General features: G+C 34.4%; 1 protein-coding gene across 1 annotated transcript in view; it reads right to left on the minus strand.

Moving 5' to 3' along the window:
* Positions 1-26,285, minus strand: part of RANBP9 (RAN binding protein 9) — a 92,513-nt gene that overhangs the window by 2,339 nt on the left and 63,889 nt on the right. The window contains exons 6-13 of the mRNA XM_004693299.2: positions 20,469-20,653; positions 17,627-17,739; positions 16,092-16,200; positions 14,377-14,567; positions 13,240-13,384; positions 9,857-9,978; positions 7,858-8,009; positions 1,075-1,186 (exon numbers count right to left, since the gene is read on the minus strand). Of these exons, the coding sequence (XP_004693356.1) occupies positions 1,075-1,186; positions 7,858-8,009; positions 9,857-9,978; positions 13,240-13,384; positions 14,377-14,567; positions 16,092-16,200; positions 17,627-17,739; positions 20,469-20,653 (1,129 nt within the window). The remainder of the gene's footprint in view (positions 1-1,074; positions 1,187-7,857; positions 8,010-9,856; positions 9,979-13,239; positions 13,385-14,376; positions 14,568-16,091; positions 16,201-17,626; positions 17,740-20,468; positions 20,654-26,285) is intronic.

Here is a 26,285-nt window from a genome sequence, read left to right on the forward strand (position 1 = left end):
TATATATCATAATTTGTTCTACAATCCCAGCATTGCTACTCAGTTCTCCGGCTTTTACCATTAGAGCTCAATGAATTGTAGCTACGCAGAAAATAAAACACATTAACCAAAGAAAACTCATAGTACTTACTATATAGAAATTCTAAACTTCAGATATAGCAAGAGGCAACTCCTATTTTAAAACTTCAGTATTAGAACTCTATTACATGATGACTTAAAAATGAATACAATGAAAGAATAAGGCACAAATACGAGGACTTTTAATTTCTTTCCTATGTGAAATTCCAGCCCTTCTTATAAGTTTTCCTGTCTGAGCATCCTCTAACCTACTCTTTGTGGCTCTGCTCTAATCTTTCTAAAATAATCTGAAACATCGCTCTAAATCCCCACATCTAACAAACAGCACAGGACAGATTTCGGAATAGGAGTCCCATTTTCCTTAAAGAATTTCATTGCAAGCTCAAGTGAAAAAAATCACTCTCATCTACAATATCTTTGGAAAGAATTGCCCAGAAATTAAAAGCTTAAAACCACCAACCCTATAAGTTCATATACAAATGCACACAGTGAACCATCATAGAATCCACATAAAAGGCAGATTTGAGTACCTGAAAGAAAGGCAATCAACCAGGGAAATAACTAATTCCAGTTTCTTTCTTCATGCTCACCTGTGGCTAAGTCTCACTAGTTAAACTGCTCTCCATCCACCCCTTATGTCTGGAAAAGGCCTAAGTTTATATTCAAGTCCAAGAGCCAGTGCCAACAGGGCTCCTAGAGTGCCATGTGCCCGCATGGATCACTAGAACTGGGATAGAGATGGCTTAGGCCAGAAACACTTACACCCAGACACAAGTTATTTTCCAGATATCCTAAGATGCAACCAAAGTACTGTTTTGATTCCATTAATCCATTTGATTTGGAATTGCAATAAATGAAGTTTTCTATACTTCAAGGTAATTTTAATTTTTTAAAATGCAGACACCATTTTTCTTATAATTGTAATACAATTACCAGCAAAATATCACCTCAAATAGCAGAGAATCCAATGGAAATTGTGTGCTTGGCTTCACTTACCTAATATTGCACTGTTTAGAGCTGAGCACACAGGTTCTCTCTGAATGGGGTCAAGCTGGTTTCCAACTGGGCTGTTCCAAGGATCTGAATAAGCTAGTAAACTGAATGCATCCTGTTGAAAACAATTTGATTTTAAATTGAAACAGTTCACAGTGCTCATCTGAGTTATAAGCGGAGATGTAAAATAGGCTTTAATAGGCACTATACTAATTTAAACCATTAATGCCTATGACAATGAAGCTATGTATGCTTTAATAACTAGATGATGCAGCAAAGCCTAACTGGTTGCCATTTTTCTTGTAAACAATCATTCTCATCTGTCTTCCCCTATTCCTGTAACATATACAGAATAGTCGAATAGTCTCCTTTCCCTGTTCACCCCACACAAAAGATCTAACTCCTGTGGAAGGCTGGGCTAACACCGGTTAAAGTAAAGAGGAAGACAGCATATTCAGATGCTTTGCAATTTATTTACTATCAGACATACGAATTTGACATTATAAAGGCTGGACCTATCTATTCATTCTCTAAAACAGATGCGGGAACTGAGTACAACTCACTGAACATCATCTTCTTGAATTCAGTATTACAAAAACTAAACTGACTTCCTTTCAAGAAAATTCCGATGGTTCCAATCATTCTCAACACCTTTGCTAAAGTTAACTGACACCAATCTTTGAAACAACATTTTGTGCCATCCATCTTTCAGAGATGTGCATATGACGAGATTCATGTTCAAACTGCAAGGTTTTGGCCTTTGGCAAGTATCAATCTTTCTGTCAGCTTCATCGTTTGTTATAATGGGATCATTCATACTAATGCCTACTATTTTAGACTAATATGAGGACTGAGCTAAATAAGGGAAGTTAGTGATATGACAGTAAGACAATAAACGTCTTACTCTTTTGATAAAAGTCAATGGCCCACTTCAGAGTAATGAAAGAGATATAAATAGACATAGGACACCCTCCAACTCAAAGACATTATGGAGGGATGATGAGGAAACTAAATCAGTTACTCAGTAACAACATTTTCAAAATGATGATTACAAAAGTGTGGAAGATAGAATTCCTAAAGAATCCTACCTCCCTGGTTCGGCTGCTCCACATTCACCTAGTCATCCATCTTTCTAGTGTTCTGAAAACAGAAGTGGAAGAAAGGCCTCCTGCTCAGTTGTAATCTTGCCCTTTCTCATTCAAATCTAACTCTATATCTTGACAATTACGAAAGAAGGACCCATGAAAGCAGAGCTGTGCGGTTAGTCTGAGGCCCCTGGGAATACATGTGCCTCTAAATAGGCAGTTCCCCATTATCGTTGACTGCTGAGTAGTTCATGCACATTAGACTTCTTCCCTCAATTATTGTTATAATGAAAGCTTTCTGAAGATAAAAACTATTATACTCTAGTTGGTCCTTGCACAATACACGGTGGGGGCAATGAGCCCATGGCAACTGAAAAGTCCAGATATAATTTATAGCCGGGAATATGAATCTGTTAGTTCCACTTGTATGGATTCAACTAACTCCAGATTTGGTTGGTTGAATCTGACCTGTGAACAGAAAAACTCCACATACAAACAGAACTGTGTTTTGCAAACCTGCAATGTTCATGTGTCAGCCATATTTTGAATGCCCTGCAGCTACTCATGTGTTGGTACAGGGAAGAAGCTTCAGACACTTCCTGGCTATACGATCTAATTCCAATAGAATATATATATTTAATACATTCCACAAAACTACTAAGTTCTTTCATCCAAATGTAAAGACAGGCAGTATTAGTATATAATATCCTTAGATATTACTCACAGACTAACACAGCAATGAGAATTCTTTAATGTGCACTGATATTGTGTGGTTAAGGTTTCAAATGCTGACATTCATATTTCATTTCATCCCCTCAATAACTTTAGAAGGTAAATGTTATGTAATGTCCACCTTATGGAGCTGCTTCTAAAGAAAGGGACTGTGCAGTTAAGAAGTAAGCTCACAGAGCTGGTGATACACTTCTACTAAGATTAATTTCTTCATTTTAATTTACCAATCTAATATCACGAGGAAAAAAGTCTAAAATTTTGCTCATATTTTCATAACTGTTTAAGACAGCTGCCAGACGAGGACACAAGACCTCATCCCTGTGTCACAGACTCACAAAGTCTTATGTGGAAGGCAGATGTGCATATGTAACTGTGCGGTGGACTGTGTCACAAGACACAGAAATGGGCTCAGTTTACATGGAAAGTGAGGTTCAGAAAAAAGGAGGAAAGCCTGGTTGAAACCTTGTATGATGGGTTAGTTGCCCCCCTCCCCCAATCTCACTAAAATGCTGAATTTTTCCCATTAAGGCAGTGACATGGTTTCAAACTGAATTTAGACTGAAGTAACAGCAACACATGAAACACAGCGTAGGAGTGTAGTAAAGTTATATAAGCAAGAAAACTAATACTGCCTTGTAAAAGGAGAATAATTTACAGTATCTATTTCCCAAAAATCAACATCTAGAATTTTATCTTCCTTTACAAAAATGGAATAAAACATTAATGTTTTAAATTCATGCTGTAAAGCTTAATTGGTAATGATAACCGAAGAAATGCAAAAAAGCAATTTTAAGATAGGACATTAAACTAACCAGTGTGGGCTTAAGTGGTAATGCCAAGAGCACATTCTTTTATTACTGTTGGGAAGTTGGTAGAAGGTTCCTGGAAAGCAAGAGTCACATAATCATATCAATTTGACTCCATAATTCTACTTCTAGGATTTTATTCCAATTGAAATAATTTTAAAGAAGAAATAGAGATCCATTTGTACAAAAGTGCTCATGAAAGCATTTGAATGAAGATAAGTAAAATCTAACAGTACATTTTTGTATCTTAAATTGATATAACAACAAAATATTATCATGTAGTCATTTAAAAATAACTAAGTCATGCATAGAAACTGGAAATAAATCTTTATGACAATACATAATGATAGCTACAACTACTAAATAAATAAAATATACACATATGGGATTTAAGGTAAAAAAAGGTTTCTGAAATATCAGCATTGTGCATTACATTTTATTTTAGCTCAGTGAGAGTAATTTCTGAGGGAGTTGTGACTTCATTTAGGATGGAGAGTCAAACTACTTATTGTGGCTTAAAATCTGCCAGTATCTAGGTAGGTCTACTTCTGCTTCCATTACTATTGCAACAGATCGTTGCAGGCTGGAGCTGCTCATTAATATCCGACTCTACATTGTGTCTGCAGCAAGGCCTGGTGACACTGCATGAGTTAACAGTTGCTGAACAATTTTAGGCAGTTCACTTGGGAGTCACTAGCAGATTTAATCAGGTAAGGCACAAATACAAAGACAACAGGAGGAGGAAAGAACATTAGAGAAAACTAGAAAAGAGGTGCAGAGAAATCCTGCTGTCCCATTTCACCAAGAGGGGACTTTTCTGGTGCAGTTTGCCTCCAAGTCCTCAACTTGAGAACAAAATACACAGATACTAAGGTAAAGCACTGGGTAAATGAATCATTCTCTTTATATGTGGACAGAAATCAGAAGCCTATGTAAATCCAAAAGAAAGATTAAAAAAAAAAAAAAAAGCCAGAAAGAAAAATACCGGATGGTTTTGCTCATAGCAGGAGTATAATGGACCAGGCGAGAAAATGATAAGAATAATGAACAGCCATATACCAGAGACATTTTGTGGGGGTGGAGTGGGGAATGGGATCAAAAACAGGGGGTGGGGGGGGGAGAGAAGTGCACGGGACTATGGTGATGGCACACGGGTGACTTGGTGATGGGAAACCCACGGGGATTACAACCGAGATAAAAAAAAAAATGTACAAAATGATGTAAAAATAAACTATTATAAAAACAAACAAACAAACGAACACTAGAATCATATGACCCGAAAGGAATAAAAGGAAAATGAATACTTTATAAGTCTTCTCAACCCCTACAGAGAGTGTGAGTAGTATGTGTGTGAGAGTGTCTGAGATCCCTAACTGGGTCAAGGTATGTAAAGGGAAAGACAAGGAAGCAAGCAGCCCCGGGAATTCAAGTCTCAAAGCAGTTGGCATTTGCTAAGAAGTCAAGAAATGCAACTGAGATGGAAAAATGCACAAAATGATGTAAAAATAAACTATTATAAAATTTTAAAAAGTCAAGAGATGCAAAATCAAAACCATCTATACTCTTGAGATTAATGACGACTTCACATAATTCAATAAATAATCAGGAACTATATTATCCTGGAGAACAGGCCTGCAGTAACATTTACTGAGTGTCATGCAAACTGGAATACAAGACACAGTAAGCTGGTGAAATAAAATCTTAAAACTTCAAAGACTAAGAAACAGGGCTCTCCCTGGTGGTGCAGCGGGTTGAAGCCCAGCACTAAGAGGCTAAAGCCACTTCAACACAAGTTCAACACCCGCCCTGGAGGTGACCACATGACGCAGCAGACCTCTCCTGACCCATCTGATGCTCCCCTCAACAGTGTACTTCGTCAATCAGCCTGTTCTGCTCCCCACTCTGTCTCTGGTGAATACTCTCACTACCCCTGCACCTTTGGCCTATACCCCAGTTCTGTATACACAAATAAATAAATCTTAAAAAAAAAAAAAAAACCCAAAACCTAAGAAACATGCATTTCTTCATTATACTCAATTACCATAAAATTATAACAGGACAGATAGACCAGCATAAAAAAAAAATCTTCAAATCACTTCATATTTTCAAAAAGCCCCTAACACAAGACCCTTCCAGCTATCTTGTGAGGTCAGCACTTATTGAACAACACTACGCCTTGCTCCTTCCCCACTCTCATTCTCTCACACTGCTCACAACAGACTGAATCTAGACGTGGGTGTTAAGACTCCAGGCTGTCCTCTATGGAGCAAAGCATTAAAAAGATTTGTGAAAAAGTGAAAGCAGCAACACCACTTTTCTCATTTTTTCTTGTTTTAGGAAGACAGTCATTTTTCATACAAATATTAATTTATTTAATGGGTTCTTATTTTAAAATGAATAATTTTTTATTGTAGTTTTAATTTCTATTGTGGTTTTAAAAAAAAAAACAATAAACAGAAGCCACATAGAATGAAACTCTTCAGGTATCTTCTTAAAATATTTCTCAAAAATGACTAGACATCAAAAAGGTTGAAAACCACTACACATTCTCAGTACCTAACCAAGAAGCCCTCAGTAAGTTTCTGAAATGGGTTTTAGATACCAAAGAAAATTTAGTAATAAAGCCAGAATATTAACTTTCTTCTTAGCAGTTTGGTATTAGAAAAGGTTCTTAGAATCTGCACAGTGATGAAACTTCCCAATCTGGAAAAATCAGTTTTCCATTAAATTCAACTTCGACTTTATAATAAACAGTTAATTGACTACCTAGGTGCTATAAGCACTAGAGATATTGAAAAGGTGAAGAATTCAGTAAAAACATATGACTTCAAAGAACTTGTAATGTTATAGGGCTAATATGAACAGCTATTTTCCAAATAAATGGATTTGATTTGACTTTTTAAATGAAAAAGAAATTTATATAACTCACTAATTTTCTTTAGCATAAAAATCAATTCACTTTCTCTTTGGTAGCCCAGGGTCACCATCAAAAATAGTACAGAACCCTACAGTTGACCAGTAAATGCGGCTAGGGACACCAACCCCCAGTCAAAACTTAAGGATAACTAACATATAGTACAATCCTCTGTATTCATGTAAAGTGGACTGTGCAGTCCAAGCACATGTTGGTCAAGGGTCAGCTGTACCTGGTTGATTATTTAGTAGTGCTTGGCACACATGGAAAGAGACCTTGTCACTCTTAATTCAGGACGTTTTAAGTGGAGGTTAGTGCCTGAAATATCTTGGAGCCAAAGCTGTTATGAAAAGCCATGAATGTGGGTTTCAATGCAGTAGGCTGTGAGATCAGACAGGAAAGTTTTACAAGATTGAATGAAACTGTCTGTGGCTGGACTAGCATAGGAGGGAATAGCAGTAGCCACTCCACTTCCTATTATACCCAAGAACCAGGTCATGGCCACTAGTATCTTTTGTAACTTCTTTCAAAATTTTACATTATATGTAACAAATCAACTTTCACCCCAACTTAGAGCAAGAGTTAAAAAATTTAAAAATCAGTGGTTAGGTTAATGGTTAAAAGGCTTATTACAGGGCTGATGGGAAAAAAAATTAAATAGTCTTAACATCTCCACAACTGACTGACTTAAGGTAGGGGTAACTGCCATCTTCAACTGACAAGCGAAACTCTGGCTAGCTCACCAAGTTGTTTAAATGTCATCCATGTCAGAGACAAGTCCACAAGAGATTTGAAAATGTATTTTAACTGGCTATGAAAGATGACCCAAACCTTGAGCAATCACCAAAATGAAAGCTCAATTTGGTGCAGCCTCAACAATGTTGAAAAAAAATAGAAATAGTTCAAATTTATAATTTGATCAGTACACTCAACACTTCTCCTAGTAACTGTCTATTTTATGATTCATACAATAAAACTAAGAAAGATAGGTGAGAAAGGACACAAAACACTAAGTGGAAGAATTAGGATGTAATCAGCTTTTTATGTCATGTTCAGCATTTTACAAGTACAGCAGAGCTACCTAACCTTACCAGACATTTCACTCTCAGAAAGACAGGAAGCCAGGAATTTATGTACAAGTTTCTCAACAAAGTATGTTTAGCCCTAGCGCTTCTCAGTGTTCCACAAAATGACGTTAACAGTTCCTATGAGATACATGTGTAAAGGTTTCAAAGGCAAACAAATTTACCTTTAGCATTTTTTTATTTGCTGTGTTCTTGCCACATTCTCTCCTTAGCTGTTCACTCATTGCTTGGAGCTCTCGTCCAAAGTGAATCATTCTTTCTATGGCAGCTTGACTTCCTCCACACAACTGGCGTCTTAACTGACTTGAATCAACTTCTGCAAGCAAAACAACATTTTACTCCTTATATATGAACTATATTGGAGAAAAATAAATTCTTTATAATATTCTATGTATTTCATTTAGCAACAACCACCCAGTATTTCATCACAATGTGCAGGTTTATTTTTTATTTCATAGGCAATTTTGCAGCTCAAAGGTGTACTTTTCTTAGGTCACAAGGGCCTAGGAGCCAGCAACTAGTACATCAGGTGATGACTAATATTATCAACGGGTTCTTAGAAACTGTGACTTTAAGTAAGACATCTTAAGATAAAACTAGATTCTCTAGTAACATTCCATTCAACATTGGCTGGGACTTGTTCTCAACACTATAATGAAACAATGTTGAACAAAACAGTATTACTCAAGGATCTGCTGTTTATCTTCATAAGTCCCTGATCAATAATGTAATTATAAATTGCCAATAATATACTATCACTAATGAAACAGATGATAATTATTAACACTTTTTTCCCCTAAAGATTTATTTATTTATGCATACAAGAACTGGGTATAGGCCAGAGATTCAGGGGTGAGAGGATTCACCAGAGAGGATGGGGAGCAGAACAGGTAGATGTACTGAAATACACTGCTGAGGGGAGCAATGGGAGAGTCAACAAAGGTCTGCCATGCCATGTGGGCCACCTCCCTGGCCAGGAAATCGAACTCATGCTGCAATGACTGTGGATAGGTTCATTGTACTTCACTTTAACCCACTGTGCCATCAAGGAGGGCCAGATAATTAACACTTATTAAACACTAACTTTTGTGCTATAAGCTTTACACAGATAAACTCATTTAACCTTCACAATAATCCAAGAGGCAGTTATTATTATACCCATTTTACAGATGAAGAAACTGAGGTATAAGAGTGCTTAAATAATTTGTCCAAGGTTTTACAGCTAGTAAGTGGCAGTTGATGAATTCAAATCCAGGTAATCTGGCTCTATAACTCATGCTCTTGATTACTATGCTTAAATTACGACTTAGTACAAAAATTGCTGATTATCTGACAGAAAAAAAACTATGCCTTTTAATCAGACCCATTGCTCAAAAAACTGAATTATGCCTAAGAGCACATAATTTTACCAAAGCAGTTGCTTAAATTTCAAAAACCTTGCACTTGTAAAGTACTTTCTTATAAGCTATTCAAGTAAATAGCTTTTAAACTCAATGCCAAGAAATCTAAGGTTGCCGTGGAAATCTGATAATAAGAATTTATAAACAATAATTTTCACCCTCAAATTCAAGGGAAAGTTTGTTGACAATTTAATTGTATAATACAATCTACTACACAAGTTGTCAGCAAAGTAAATTATACATGTTTATGTATCTTTCAATCAAATAATTTTGGGGTTGAACAGCAAGGTCATGCTCAAGTACCAGTGTGTCCCAGGCACTCAACAATGGATAGTCCTATATATTCACATTAAATGAATTTAACAAATTTTGTATGAATAGAATTTATAAAATTACATCTATCTTTTGACTATTATTGAATAGTGAAGTGTAAAAACTTTTCACATCTCTAATACTAAATCTCCTAAAGGGTATTTCACACAAATGAGTGAGTACTGCATTAATGTCAGCACTAAAGTTGAGCCAAAACACAGTCCAGCAAAGAAACCCATCTAGTATGTAACTGCAGATGGTTCTGGAAAGTAACTCTACTCTGACTAGCAACCACTCTAACAAGAAAGTGTGAGAGTATGTAGCCATGTCAAATCCAATGGCACATACATCTTTATATTTGATTTAAGCTCAGCTGTGAATCAGTACAAGTAAAAACATAACCTTGTAGTCATCATTTTTTATTAAAAATGTAAGAAATATCACTGCAGACCCATTTCGGTGTCACAATCTTCCATTTCGTGGTCATGTTTAGAGCTACCATTTAGGAAACCATTGGATGAAGTTTCTCCAACTCCATTGGAGTAGTGATCTGTTTCCATGTCTACATCATTACTGAAAATGAAAAAACAAACCTAATTTTAGCAATATCACATTTGCAGCTTAGTTTAAAATAAATTACTAATACTAAGTAGCCTACTTAGAAACTGATTTCACAAGGCAATAGCAATCTGCAAAAAAGGTATTTGGTTAAATCTTAAATGTATTAAAAGCCAAAAGTTGACTGACAAATCTGTACTCCTGGAGATGGGGGGCAGTTGGGGGAAGGGGGGAGAAGCACATGTACTAAAATGTAATTGTTTAATGACTTGTACATCAATATGCAGAAGTCATCTTCAGCAGACACTTCATACTGCTTTTCACTCAGAACTGTACTTCATTCCTTGTTAATCAACTCTTGCCTCCAGGTCCCCAATTCCATGACAGCAATCATTTTTCAGGATATAAGGGGAGAACCTAACTTTCAAAACAAACTACTCCTGGAGCCCACTCCACCTGCCTGTTCAACTCACTGTTAAGACTATTTCTTCCTTAACAGCTTTGAAATGTGTCCACACTACTAAAATTATACCCTCTTATAAGGCAAATAATTTAAAACGCTAAAAACCATTCAGTCTCGTCCTCACATACTTTCCTAGCACTCAAACTATTTTTCTCTCACAGGCTTTCATACTGGCTAAAGAGTCTAAAGTATTATTGAAAAAATTTTAATGCTGTCTTGGATACAGAGGCTATTTCCAATTTTCACTCATTTCATGTTTATCACTAAATGAGTAACTACTGAAGTTGGCAATGTATGCCCTTCAGAGCCAAAACATTCTCTATACAACAATAAATATTTAAACTTTACAATTTCACACAGAAGAGCTAGCTAATGATTATATATTGGCCAGGAGCAAATACTTGACAAAATTTTTAAGAAAATATTTAAGCAAAAGTGACCTTTTTCCACAGAAGAGCAGTGTATATCTATTTGCAGAATTAAAAAACAAAAACAAAAACAAAAACACTAAACGCAGGTGAAGAATAAGTCTTCTGTGTGTAAAGTCACAGAAGTAAACACTGGCTAATACCCTGGAATGGATATGTGAATTTAAATGTTTGAGTAGTGTGTAAAGGTGTAAGTGGACGTGCACACATCTTACTAGTAATACTACATGGTAAAAAGATCTGTCCAAAAGCACAAAGATCCCTTTATCAGTCGAGAAAGCTTATTTACAATCTTGACAAACTTTGAGAATAGATAAGAAAATCAAAGTTTAAAAATGAAAAGGTTTAATTTGATGAAAATCTTTAAGAACACAGCTTTTAGTGATCTCAACAATAAAATGGTTTGGTTTTGTTTCTGACAATTCATTGTGGCATTGGAGAAGGAGTCACTGACTCCTTCAATTAAAAGCCTCTGCACCATTGTTCTCTGTGAAAAGCAGGATATAATGAACTAGCATCTGCCCTCCAGGAGTGAACAGCCTATGGAAAGTTTGCTGCTGCTACACCACCAAGCATCAGAGTATGCTGAAACTTACTCACAAGGAGTCATACAACATTTAGTGGGGATATAAATCAAGGAAAGTATCCTGAAAGTGCAGCCATCTTGAGTTTTACAGCTTGAACAGAAAATGGGATGGAGGAGGGGGAGACGTACTTGGAAAAACACATGCCTGGGAAGTCAGAAATCCTGGGAAATAACGTCAGCTTCACAACTTACTAGCTACTAATTATGGACCTTTAAATACAAAATCACTTATTTTTCTGATATTCAGCCTTACATCTGTAAAATGGTTTTAATAATCAATACCATCTTTGTTTGCTTTACATTATTATAAGAAAAGCCATTACCAACTATAAAATTGTTCCTATTTCACAGGTTAAGGTAGTTTGAAGGCTCACTCTCTTATATACCAGACACAATCAAAGAAGGAGGCTATGTCATCAACCCTTCCGTTGTGTTTGCTTCCTGTACTCAGGTAATGAGAGGACTCTTTAGCAACTTCCTGGCATGAGGATAGTATTTAAGAGAAAACCCAGGAACTGAGTTCAATCTTTTTCTCAAGCAACGATAGATTCCTCTACCAAAAATAAAGTACTAATGTAACTATGAAGCACAATAAAGTACGAAAGATTTAACATTTAAAATTTTCATACTATGTTTTTGCTGTAAAAATATTCTAATTCTTTGTTTTCCAACATGTCATATCTACCCTGACCACCTCAGGAGCAAAAGACTGTCACTTTTTCTAATTGTTTTTCCCATACCACTTTTTGTGGACTTCAAAATAACCAATACCACACAAAACCATTAATTCGATGGATTTTTGTGACTTGTGAATAACCTTCAAGTTCTAATTAATTTGAAAATTGCATATATAGATTTTTAAATACCCCTTTCTACAGAATCTCATTTCCATTTTGATTTCCTCATGAAAATTAGGATCTCTCTCCATCAACAAGAAAATTTTGCATTGATTAACATTCTCAAAAAAATGCAGTATGATTAATTATTCAAATTATGAAACCAAATCATCTTCAAATGATAAATCATATCCATTATTTTTATGAAGATAAGATTACCATTCTACTAGTCTTGAACCAAGTTGAGATTTAGATGCTGGATACTTATGGCTGGCTAAATTCATAACTTACTATTACAAACTAGCATTGAATTAAAATGTATTTCAAGAGAATTCAAGCATCATGAATATTAAACTAGAGTATATCAATGATCAAAGTATGGTAACATAGACATCTTCTCAAAGTTCTTCTAAGTCAGAGACCATGCATTGCAAACTGTTGGACAACCAACAGATTCTCAAGATTGTCATCCTGTTATGTATTTATTAAATGACTTCACCACCTGCTATATGCATGCTCACAAAAAAGTTTTCACAAAATTAGTTATTTGAACTCAGGCAAATGACTAGTCATTAATACCAAAAAAATCCCCACAGAGGAAAAAGTTGTTATAAACATATTGTGCACTAGGGGTTAAATAAACTATTATGATTTAGTTTGGAAACAATAAATGGCACTTAGGTGATCATTTAGATATCTGTGTTTGGCAGAAGAAAAGGCATGAACATCCCTGAATTGTCCTTATAATCCCCACTATACAAAAGTGTGTATGCTGTGTAAAAAGGAACACATAAAAGAGCCTACATGCACGAAAAGCTTTGCATTTATTCCTTAAATCTGTTATTTTCTGGGGGGGGTGGGGGTGGGTGGGAATTACATGGCCCAACTTTTCAAAACTATTAAAAATTATGACACATATAAATTAGGTTGCTTATAACAATGCAAGTTAGGGAAATTACCTACCTGGTGAAGTTATTAACTTGCTGTGATCTTGACATATTTATACTGTTCAGTTCTGGTACATTCAAATTGGATGACTGATGTTTACTATGGCAATATGACTGATGTGCTTTACTTGATATTACACCATTACTACAACTTTCAAAACCTAGACAAAAAGAAGAAAGAAAAAAGTACCACATGGAAATACAAACACTAATTTCACATAAGGTAGTAAATAATGTACCCCTATTCTGATTTTGTGCTTAAAATGTAGATTAGTCAATGGACTACTTAAATCATAAACAGATAAATTCTTTGAAAGAAGATAAGGACATTTAATTGTGAGCTATAATTATCTCCTTTAATGTTTGTTAAAGGTTTAAATCCTCCCTTTAATCCTTACAATCCCCCTATCATTTTATCACCCACAATTTACACATGAATACACAGACTAAAACTCTCTCCTAATCTGAAGTGGTATATGATATTCACAAGGGGCGATACTCTATGAAAATAAGAAAATATTTAACTACTGTTTCAGAAAGGTCAACATACAGGAGAACATACACCTTGGGAAAATAGAACTAGAAACAAGCCAAGAAAGAAGAAATATGAAAATATAAGTTTGTCAGAAATAAACCTGTAGAAGTGATGTCTTCAAAGTCAGAAATAAAGGAGAGTGTTAATGAAGAGAACAGCAAAAGCTCTGTCAATAAGGATGGTATGCAAGAAAGGGACAAGAGAGAATGAAGTGGGCTGGCAGATTTTTGCAAGACTGGCTGTTAAAGGAGACAGCAGGCAGTCCAGTTAGGTTTAGTGATGGTGATGGTTAAGATACCACTGCCAGATCACCTTTACACTTAACACAGACCTTTTCATCAGTTATCTGTGATTAATTTCTAGAGACAACCCAAATGTTGCTCATAATTTATAAATTAAGGTTACTGCTAATAACCTATTCTAACAAGAGCAGTTTATTTCCTTGTACTGAAAACACATCCGTCTGATACACCTACAATTTCTGCCAGAACATATTGAGATCAAGTGTACACGTGCAAAAAAGCAACACAGAAAATGTCCAGATTTTACTGAATTTAATTTTGAATAAACACAATTGGGGCAAAACTTTAAAGATAATGTCATAAGATTGAATCTCACCAGAAAAATGTGCAGTACTCCCTTTGCCTGATGCTAAACTGTGGATATTCATTCCATGGCTGGGGCTCATACTTGGACTACTAAAAGGTCGAGGACTAACAGGATAACTGTCTTGAGATTTTGGACTTCGGCCTCCCAAACATCGTACTTCACTATCTGTACCATTCACCATTTCTATAAACTGACGCACTCTGAACAAAGAAAAAAGAAACATTTACTTAGGTAATCTTCAAATTGCTATTTACTTATTTAGAGGAACAGGTGTGTAAAAGAAAGTATTTTAAGAACTTGCATGTACCAGTAAGTTTGGCCTTTATGTAACATGCTAAAAATACTAAATAAAGTTTCAAATACTTCAAATTTTCCAGAAAAATTAAAGTGCAATGGAAAAGATTTTGCCTCTCTTAACCAAGATATACTAAAAGTAAAAATCTACCTGTAGCTATAATAAACAGAATCAAAAAGGACTCCATTTTTAAAGCTAAAAATAATCAGAAACATTAGTTGCATTTGGTAGTACTAAGAATTTAGCAACATAATGGTAGTACTTAAGAATTTAAGAACATAATGTACATACAAAGTAGAGTCTCACCCTTCCTCATTACATTTGCCCTCTTTTCTTAACCCAAATAGTTCACATATAAACTTTATACTAAAACAAACAATACTAACACTTGGCTTACAAATGGTTTTAGTAATTGGGAATTTAACATCTTAAGCTAAATAATACTTAATTTTCAAAGAGTCACAGAATCAACTAAAAAATGCCAAGTTAGGATAGCTATTATCAGAATAAGTCAGGACAGAAAATAAAAATATAAGAGAGGATATGGGAAAGTTAGACTTGTTGTACACTGTGGTGAGAATGTAAAATAAACAGGACTATGGAATTTAATTTCCTCAAAAAAATTAAACCCAGAATTAACGTATGGTCAACAATTCCACTTCTAGGTACATATAACCACAGTATTTGAAAGTAGGACTCATATAGCTAATTGTACACCCATGTTCAACAGCACTGGTCACAATAACTGAAAGTGGAAGCAACCCAAATGTGCTCTGATGGATAAACAGAATGTTTCTTATACATACAACAGAGTATTATTCAGTTTTCAAAAGGAAGAAATTCTGACAAATCCCACAAGCTGAATTTTGAGACATTATGCAAAGTGAAATAACTTAGAAAGGACAACTCTTTTAAGAGTCACTAAACAGTACATCTATAGTTAAATTCAATTTATGAGACAAAAAGTAGAATGGTTGTTATCAGGAGCTAGGAAGAGGGAGAAAGGGGAAGTTATTGTTTTCTTAGCACCAAGTGTTTCAGTTTAAGATAGAATTTTAGAAATGTATAGTTAGTGATAGCTGCAGACCGTACACCTAAAAATGATGTTATGTATATGTGCCAGACTTAACTACAAGTTAATTTGCAGGTGGAAAAAATATATTAACTAGCTTCTAAAAAAGATTTTCACATTTTAAAATATTAAGTAGAATGATAGAAAAAAATAATAGCAAAACATGACATCTGCTTATAGTGCTCAATAGAAAATATTTTGAATAATTTGTTACTTAAATATGTTACTATACAATCATATGTAAAAGACATTCATTTTAAAAGGTATAAAAATGAAAATTATTACAACTGGAAATAATTTGGTTCTACATAATCCACGCATGTAAGAAATGTAACATTTGTTATTAAACAAACTCACTTTAATGTAAAAAGGAGATTAGGATTTCGTTCAAGTAAACTTGGGTATAACTGTTGTGTTGTTTCAATGGCTTCCCCCATTCTTCCTGCCAACACCAATTTCTGAATTCCTGTTTAAAAAAAGAAAGCAAAGGATTAATTTTGAAAGAGTGGACACATAAATTTAATGATGCACCACTGTTTTACATCCTTGTTAATATTTTGACAGCACAGGATTTCTCCCTTCACGTGGAGTCACCATAATGCTCCCACCATTAAAGCGCTTATAGTTTTCCATCATAGCCCACTGTGTTCCCCTTTCTCAGCCTTACCTCCCCCAGCACATAACAAACCTTTAAATTATTGTAATCAAGTTCCATTTTTTCCCCCTAAAATCAGTTTCTAGCTAGCATTTAAGGAAAATTTTCAGACATTTAAAAAATCTAGAATTTCAGTTATCTTCACTAAACTATTGAAAAATCATCAATATATAATAAAGGAAAGATACCAGTTAAGCAATATGTAATTACTAAATACTAAGATGAATATGTTTATGGCACAGACTAACAGTTTCATAGGTATATACTTCTCTTAATACTTATCAAGTTGTATACTTTAAATATGTACAGCTTTTAATATCATACCTCAAAAAGTGGTCAAAACAGACAGGAAACATTAAAGAAATAAATTCAAGATGTGAACCCAACACTAAAACATGCTAGCACAGGTATAGGATGTGAATACAACAAATACTCATTCAGCATTCCCTCTATGTCAGAAATGTGTTAAATGAAGATACCTATTGAGTAAGTGATCACCTTGCTTGCCAGAGCTTATAATGTAGTAAAAAAGACAAACATACAATTAGCTACAACACAAATGTAATCAATGTATTACAGCAGTTTGATCTATTTAAAAAATTCTTTTCATATATCATTTCACCCATCATGCTTTGTTTCCTATGCTCTCAAACAGGCCTTATCCTCCCTAATGGACTAACCACCTTAATGGACTAAACACCTTATTGGACTTACCATGCCAATTTAGGATGGCTAACTGTGAAAACAGTTATAAAGCTGATTTGCTCTTGTTTGAACAGATTTTATAGCTCTGGCCACAAGCCCTGAGACCTAACAATATTTTAAGATCAATACAATCTTAAATTTATATACAATTTAAATGGAAAAATATTCTTTCATCTATTCTCTCCACTAACATCAAATCAATACCACTTTACAATTAAAAAAAAAATATATATATATATATGTAGTATTAGATGTCCACTTCCTGAAACCTCAAGAAACAGTTTTAAGGAAACAATGCTAAGCATTTCTTAAAAAAATTTCCCCGAAATTTTACCTTTCCACATCCAAAACACTGATAGAGTACTATGTTAAATCTTTAAAGGTGACCTTCCAAACTATCAATGAAAATAAATTTTGGAGGTATCATTTTTAACTTTTATTTTAAATTTTAATTTAAAAAATTTCTAAAAATCAATGTGAACAAATCTGTAATCTGAAAACAAGTGTTAGCCATGCACCACAGTGTCCTTACTTTGTCTATTCTTAATGGAAGCTAATTCTTCTAGAACGGTCTGGTCTGTAGATCTGGCAAAGGCCTCTGCTGTGGCACAGTACCCATGGTGGACTAAATAAGATGAAACCATTCTTAAAAAAAAAAAAAAAGAAAGAAACACACATCTTTTAGTTAAGAGCATACACACTTCATACTGTAACTTAATTAAACAAGGTCTACAAGGTCTACTGCAGTGCTATACAACCTATTCTCTTGAAATGATTAAAGATTAATAAACTCAACTTGAAGCTTAGTCCTAAAAAAATCATTCTGTTCTATTCATGAAGTATTTACAAAAAGTAACTGCAAATGTTATACTGAAACTATTCTCTCTAAAAATAATTATTACCAGAGAATCAAGGACATTAAATGACTTTCTGTGATTCTTGGATCCCATCATTCTCAAGCCCTTTCCTACTATTTCTAATTCTTAATATTTTATCCTGCTTACCTAATTTCTATATCACCTTTATGACTTAGGGTGTATTTTGTAAAATACAGCAAGATGAAATTCTAGAACTCATCATTTTCTTTATTCATGAGTTATATGATGGGATTTCAAGGTGTGAACACAAGAAATATTACAGTGTACCCTGAGAATCTTCCACAAGTTTATGAATGAGTCCATCTTGTAAACCAAATTAATTAGTATGGTTGTAGAAAGGAGATAAATTAGCCAAATATGGTTTAGATATAAGTGGCCATTATATCCGAAGTACAAGATTTATTTTTTAAAAAGTCACCAGGTGAGTAAAGCATGTATTTATGTCTATTCACAAAATGTTAGAAATTTGTTGACTCAAAACAAAATAAACTCGAACAGCCAATATATCAAAACGCACCTTTTAAACCAAAGCTACCTTGACTTGACACTAGTAAAAGCCAGTTAGAAAATGATAGGAATCAGTGGGTTCAGGTATAAGGGACTGGGGAAGAAGGGAGAAATTTTTCTAAAAAAACAAGATCTTTCCTTTCATTTCATCTAATTGTTCAAATTTAATAAGAAAATCTTAAGAGGAAAATCCTTTAAAATGAACCTCCCAGGAGGTCATGGTGAATGTCAATTTTGTGTTGGATTGGGACAGGGTAGCAGCTCTCACTGAATTACAATCATAGGATTAAGACAAATATTGTTTCTTCTACCATCCCACCATGATCATGCTGCTCTGTAGCAATCATATTTTAAGCACTGAAGAGTCTGTAACCATAGGTCAATGACCTATCCTAGTAGCTCTAACTCTTAGTAGTTATGGCATTCTTAAGTCAGACTTCACTAACACTGTTTCAACTGCGCTACACAAAATTACTATTTTAAAGGCTTTATAATACCAGATAACAATAACTCTAGGGGATCAAAATCGATGTGTCTTTTAATCATCATCTCCAAAAAATTACATGCAACATTTTGTTAATTTTTAAAATTTAACTGTGCCCCAATGATGGTGTCTGAAGCCTTTGCTATTTTCTTGGGTTAGGTGACAGTAGTGAAAAATAACTATTTAAACTTACTAGTATTTATTTAAATCTATACTATGTGAGACTATAGAAGAACTCCCATTTAGTCGTACTGACAGGTGTCAACTTGAGCCTTTCCACAATGGTATAATCTAAAAAGTTTACCATCATGGGAATTATATTTTTCTGCTAACTTTCACGATGAAATCTGACTTTTTCATCAAAGGCTCCCAGTAAGTGCTCACTTTGGCAGCACATATACTAAAATTGGCAAGGTGCCTGAGCAAGAATGATAAATTTTGTGTGGTGTTACATATTTTAACTTCTAAAACATTTTGAAGATGTCTTGCTAGATACAGTTGTCCTGTATGTGCATTAAAAAGTGTTTTCCAAGTTATATTTAGAGGAGTAACAAATTCCACTATACATTTAAGGAAAAAAACAAACAAAAAACAACTCCTCAAAGAAAACTTGAGAATTTTTGGTAAAGATGGTAAAGGTTATTCATTTTATAGTACTTTTACTGATACCTATCATTTGCTCTGCTGTCACCTAGATCCTCTACCAATGACTAAATACTGAATCCTAAACATTCACCCTGTATTTATGAAACCTAACTCCATATTCATTGTTCTTTGGTATTCATTCATTTCCTCCTCTTAAATGTTTAATGACAGCATACATAAGCAAATGGCACTAAAAATAATTAATAAGATTTAAAAAATTCCTCTTTGGTCAGATATTCTTAGGACAATTATAACTCTGATTCTACAGGATAATATTTAGCAAAAAGTAGTAATACATATTTGCTTACTGGAATAAACTAAAATAGCTAAAATTATTCTATTAACTAAACAGACAGTCAGTAGATATTCAGTAAAATTAGCCAAATCCTAAATCATGAAATGTATATATATCAAGTCTGTATTTCAATATTCACAGCACAGCATTTTTTTGTTACGTTGATGGTCACATGTGAATTACTTAACAGTACAGTCAAGTGCATGTCCAAAAACCACAGATCCTGAATTACACAATCTAAATCATCTTTCCAAATTTATCTTCTACATTGATACTCTTAATAGCTGAATCATGTCTTCTCTGAAAAACAAATCCTTAGTAGAGACAAATGAATTAATCTAAACTAAGCCGTCTAATGTCACTTAGTGTACCACCAAATCAGACATTATTTTTAATTGTTTATATTTATTTTTATATAAATTAAATATGATCAATACATTAAAATCATTAGGCTATAAGTAAGATTAAACCTCTTCAGCAAGTATTCTTTTATGCCAAAAAATAAAATAAAATGTTTCATAAAAGCATACTTTTGAATAATGTCAATTTAAATTCCTTCACTTACTTCTGTATCATGGTCTGCCATTCTCCCTCCCGATCTCCAATAGGAAAGCGATCTATCTGAGCCTGTATTTTGGTTCTCCACTCTCGCATGTAGTCTTCTATATCAAACACGAAAGGATGCTGCCCAAAATTGGCATCAACAACTTCTCCTGGAGTTTGGAGTCCCACAGTTGGATATAAATTCGGCTGTGAAACAACATATTCCACTAAATACTTTATGCTTTAAGGCTTATTCAATCTTCCAAATGTTGTATCATGGTAACAAAACTACAAATTTACTTCATTAATATTTTATAATCTCAAACAAAAGCTAGTAGAGGAAGATAAAGCAAATTATCTAACATACATTATATACTGAATGAAAAACATCATACTAGTAATCTAATTACCAGGACTACTAGTATTAATCTAAGCTACCTATTTATTTATTCAGAGACCATGTGCCATCACATTTACAATAGACACGTAACTTTTACTCTTAAGAATGTATATCATATAGTAAGAAATTCAAATATAAACATACCAAACAGATTTATTTTTATGTTGTTTTTCTAGAAACTTCATGTAAAAGCAGATTATCATAGATACAAACCTAACCAGCCCCATACTATTTTAAGTTTAATAATTTCATTTATCTGCACATTTGAGGTACATTTAAAAATGGGTAGTGATAAGAACTTAATCACCATTAGAGTGGAAATTTCTTATAAAAAGACTCAACTGTAAACACTGAGAGAAAACAGGTTTAAATATTTAATTTTATAAAGAAGACTAAGCAGTCAAATTTAAAGCTTTAAACTGTAAGAAAGATACAATAACTCTCTTTTTGACTCTGTCATTAGTTATTAAATCTGAAGGGGGAATGAACTACTGAATGTCTATTGATAGAGCATAATCATATTTAATAATCCTAATCAAGTAATAAATATTACACATATTACAAAGAAACAGAAATTGAGGATTATGGATAAATGAACTCGCTCACATTCATTTGTACTACTGTATAGTTAGGACTGGAATACAAATCTAACACTAAAACTCACTAAATCTGATACCAAGTATAAGTTCAATTTTTTTCTCTTAACTCAACTCAAATCTACTTCATGTTCTGTCCTATGTTTAAGCCTATTTTTTTGCTTTTCATCACAAGTATTTTCAGTACAAAATTAAGGGGATAATTTGCATGCATATAAGATACATATTTATCACAGAAAACAGATAAAAGGAATGAATTCAAAATCAACTAATGAACCAAAGTACAACAAAGAAGTATGGTGTCAGAATATTAACAAATATAATCAAGCTGGATTAGGGAAATAATGCAATGTATGCACATGTATTAATTATTAATAATGAGCAAAATGAGCAGGTTATAGAACTTTAATCTGGAAACAAGTGAGATACACATTAAAATCTCATTTCACGAATGAGAAAACTCAGGCCTCCAAGCATTATAGAGATTTATACAAAAGTGTAAATGTGCTATTGACATACATAAAAACAAAACATGTCTCTCCACTTTCAGGACAGTTTTCTTCCCATCAAAACCCCTTAAAGAATTCTAATTTTATGTGTTTCACTGTAGTTACTATTACCAACACTTACTATTAAGTATTATAATACTACTTTATGTACCTGGCAGTTAAGTTTTTGCTTTCACAAAAAGTAAATTCATACAGTATAAATTATACATTTTAAAACAAAAGCTTGTAAACCCAAAAACCCCTAGTAAAGCTACCAACAGAGTTAAAGGCAATTCTGTCCATTAAGTAGTTTATAATTCTGACATTCAGTTTTGTCTAGAGCTTTTAAAATGCCTTGCTAGGGCCTCCCTAGTGTCTAAGGGGTTAAAGGCTAGCACTATCAAGCTACTGCAAGCAACTGCAGGCATGAGTTCCATCCTGGGCCAAGGCCAGGAAGGTAATCCACATATGGTACAGTACACCTCGCCTGTCTTGCCTACTGTGCCCCTCAGCAGTGTGTTTCAATGGATTCACCTATTCTGCTCCCTACTCTGTTTCTGGTGAATTATCTCTACTCTCCCAACCCACCCCACCCCCATCACCCAGTTCTTATATGCATAAAAGAAATATATCTTTTTTAAAAAATTAAAAAATAAAACAACTTGCTATCTGTACTTTCCTGACAAATCAAGAAAAATATAATTAACACTGTAAAAGAAAATCAGCATACAGTAATACTCTGACAAAACTGTGAAAAGTTTAAAATTTCTTGTCACAAAACATACCACAAATATCAGACAAATGGACATCATCACCTGACACATACTTAAGGATCAATATTCCAAAAAGATTATTTTCACAATGCAGGAGGGTAGAAACTACTAGTTCACATGTTTTAAGTGACAACAGATAAAGGCAATTTAAAAAAGTATGATAATAAAAATATGGAGACACTTAAAACCTCATTTGAATTTAGAAAAAAGCAAACTAAATCAAGAAGTTTTTTAAGATCAGACTAAGATAAAATCGAGAGTAGTGTTTATAAAAATGAAGAGAATAAGCCCTGCTATCCACTGTGAACCTTTTAAGAAAGACATTTAGTAAAATGTATTAAAATTCATAATGTAACTTCACTTGTAAGTATTTAATTACAGAAAAATAAACATATACTAAGATATAGGTCCTATAGAATTATTTGTAATAGCAAATAAAAAAATTAAAGAGGGACATACTCAACAAACTCCAAAGAATTAAGTGCCAACCAAGAACACTCTATCCTGCGAAGTTCTCCTTCCTCTACAAAGAAAAGTATAAGGACATTTTCAGACAAACAGAAACTCTATCATTTTGTTATGACTAAACGCCCACTCCAAAAAATAGTACAAAAAACCTTCAAACCAAATTCAACAGAAGAATGAACAAGAATAGTTCAAAATAAGGAATAAAAATACAAAAGGAGGCACCAGTATATCAATATTATCTCTAAATGTAAATGGCTTAAACTCATCATTGAAAAGACACAGAGTTTCTGGATGGATTAAAAAAAGAACTGAACATTCTACAGTCTGCAGGAAACATATCTAACTATAAAAGATAAAAACAGACTGAAAATTAAAGGAGGGAAAACAATCCTACAAGCAAATGGACCAAAAAAGAAGGCAGGAGCAGCTATACTTCTATCAGATAAAAAAGACTTCAAACTAAAAAAAGGTTAAAAGAGACACAGAGGCCCTCCCTGGTGGCGCAGCGGGTTAAAGCACTGCACTGAGAAGCTAAAGCCACTTGCGCAAGAGTTCGATTCCCGCCTGCCCCAGAGGTGACCAAATGGCGTGGCAGACCTCTCCTGACCCGCCCGCTGCTCCCCTCAGCAGTGTACTTCGCCCATCTGCCTGTTCTGCTCCCCACTCTGTCTCTGGTGAAGCCTCTCGCCACCCCTAAGCCTCTGGCCTGTACCCCAGTTCTGTATGTACAAATAAATCTTTAAAAAAAAAAAGACACACAGAAGGCCACTACATTATGATTAAGGGGACAATACAACAAGAAGAAATAATAATCAACATATATGCACCAAATGAAGGAGCACCAAAATATATCAGGAAACTACTGTCATCCATAAAAATGTGTATCAGAGAGAATACGTACATAGTAGGAGACTTCAACAAGCCACTCTCAACAATGGACAGATCAACAAAACAAAAATTAAGCAAAGACACTAAAGCTCTGAACAAGGACCTGGACAACATGGGTCTAACAGACATCTACAGAATACTGCCCCCCAGAAACTTTGAGTATAAATTTTTCTCAAATCTACATGGATCATTCTCTAGGACTGACACAGTGGGTCACAAGTTAAATATCAATAGATACACTAAGTAAGATCAAAATCATACCAACTATTTTCTCTGACCATGAAGGAATCAAACTAGAAATAAACCATATGGAGAAGGCAAGAAACCCACCTACCACGTGGAGACTAAAACCCACACTACTGGAAGACCATTGGATCAATGAGGAGATCAAAGAAGAAATTAAAAAATACTTGTAGAAGAATGACAATGATGACACAAGTCTCCAAAATGTATGGGACACATTAAAAGCAGTTATAAGAGGAAAATATATAGCAATAAAAGTTCGCATAAAGAAACAAGCAATAACTGAAGAAACAACCTAATGTCCCACCTTAAAGAACTGGAAAAACAACAATAATCCAAAAGCCAACAGAAGACAAAAAAAAAAAGTCAAATAAGAAATAAATGAAATGGAAGTTAGGAAAACAGTCCAAAATATCAATGAAACCAAAAGTTGGTTCTTCGAAAAAATAAACAAGACAGGCCACTAGCCAGGCTCACAAAGAAAAAACGAGAAAGCACAAATAAACAAAATCATAAATGAAAGAGGAGAAATCACAACAGATCCAGCAGAAATCAAAAGAACAATAAGAGAATATTATGAACAACTAATGCAAACAAGTTCGACGATTTAGCAGAAATGGACAAATTCCTACAACTCTAGAACAACTAAACAGGCCAATTACAAGCAAAGAAATTGAAGAAGTAATCAAAACCCTCCCCCAAAATGGATTTACAAATGAATTTTACCGAACATTCAGAAAAGAACTAGTGCCTATTCTACACAGACTCATCAAAAAAATTGAAAAAGAAGGAAAACTACCACAAATGTTCTATGAAGCTAACATCACACTAAAACCAAAACACAAAGAAAACACAAAAAAAGAAAACTTCAGACCAATCTCCCTAATGAACACTGATGCAAAAATCCTCATCAAAATCTTAGCCACAGCCAATATTATCCTCAATGGAGAAAAGCTGAAAGCCTTTCCCTTGAGATCAGGAACAAGACAAGGGTGTCCACTATCTCCACTGCTCTTCAACATAACATTGGAAGTTCTAGCCAGAGCAATAGACAGGAAAAAGACATACAAGGAATCCAAATAGGGGAAGAAGTAAAAACTATCATTTGCAGATGATATGTTAAATTTACATGGAAAACCCTAAAAACTCCACAGAGAAACTAATCAAAACCATCAACCAGTTTAGCATGGTAGCAGGATATAAATTCAACACACAAAAGTCAGAGGTCTTCCTATACACAACCAATCAGAAGAAGCAGAAATAAAGAAAACTATCCTTTTTTCAATTAAAACAAAAAGAACCAAATATCTGGGACTCAACCTAACAAAACAGGTAAAAGACCAATACAAAGAACATTACAAAACACAGTTAAAAGAAATACAAGAAGACACCATGATATGGAAAGACATTCCCTGCTCATGGATCGGGAGAATTAACATCATCAAAATGGCCATCCTGCCAAAAGCAATATACAGATTTAATGCCATCCCCATAAAAATCTCAATGACATTCTTCAAAGAAATAGAAAAAATGATGAGATTCATATGGAACAACAAAAGACCCCGAATATCCAAAACTTTCATGACTAAGAAAAAACAGAATGGGCCCTCCCTGGTGGTGCAGCAGGTTAAAGCACTGCACTAAGAAGCTTAAGCCACTTCCACGAGTTCGATCCCCGCCTGCCCTGGAGGTGACCCACATGGCCCGGCAGACCTCTCCTGACCCGCCCACTGCTCCCCTCAGTAGTGTACTTCGTTGATCTGCCTGTTCTGCTCCCACCTCTGTCCCTGGTGAATCTTCTCATCCTCCGCATCTCTGGGCTGCACCCCAGTTCTGTATGAATAAATAAAACTTAAAAAAAGAAAAGAAAAAACAGAACGGAGGCATTACAATCCCAAGCTATACTACAAAGCCATAATAATCAAAACTGCATGGTACTGGAACAAGAATAGACTTACAGACCAGTGGATTCGAATAGAAAAC

This window comes from Condylura cristata, unplaced genomic scaffold, assembly GCF_000260355.1.
Source record: "Condylura cristata isolate star-nosed mole 26May11 unplaced genomic scaffold, ConCri1.0 scaffold00037, whole genome shotgun sequence".
NCBI classification, from domain to species: Eukaryota; Metazoa; Chordata; class Mammalia; order Eulipotyphla; family Talpidae; genus Condylura; species Condylura cristata.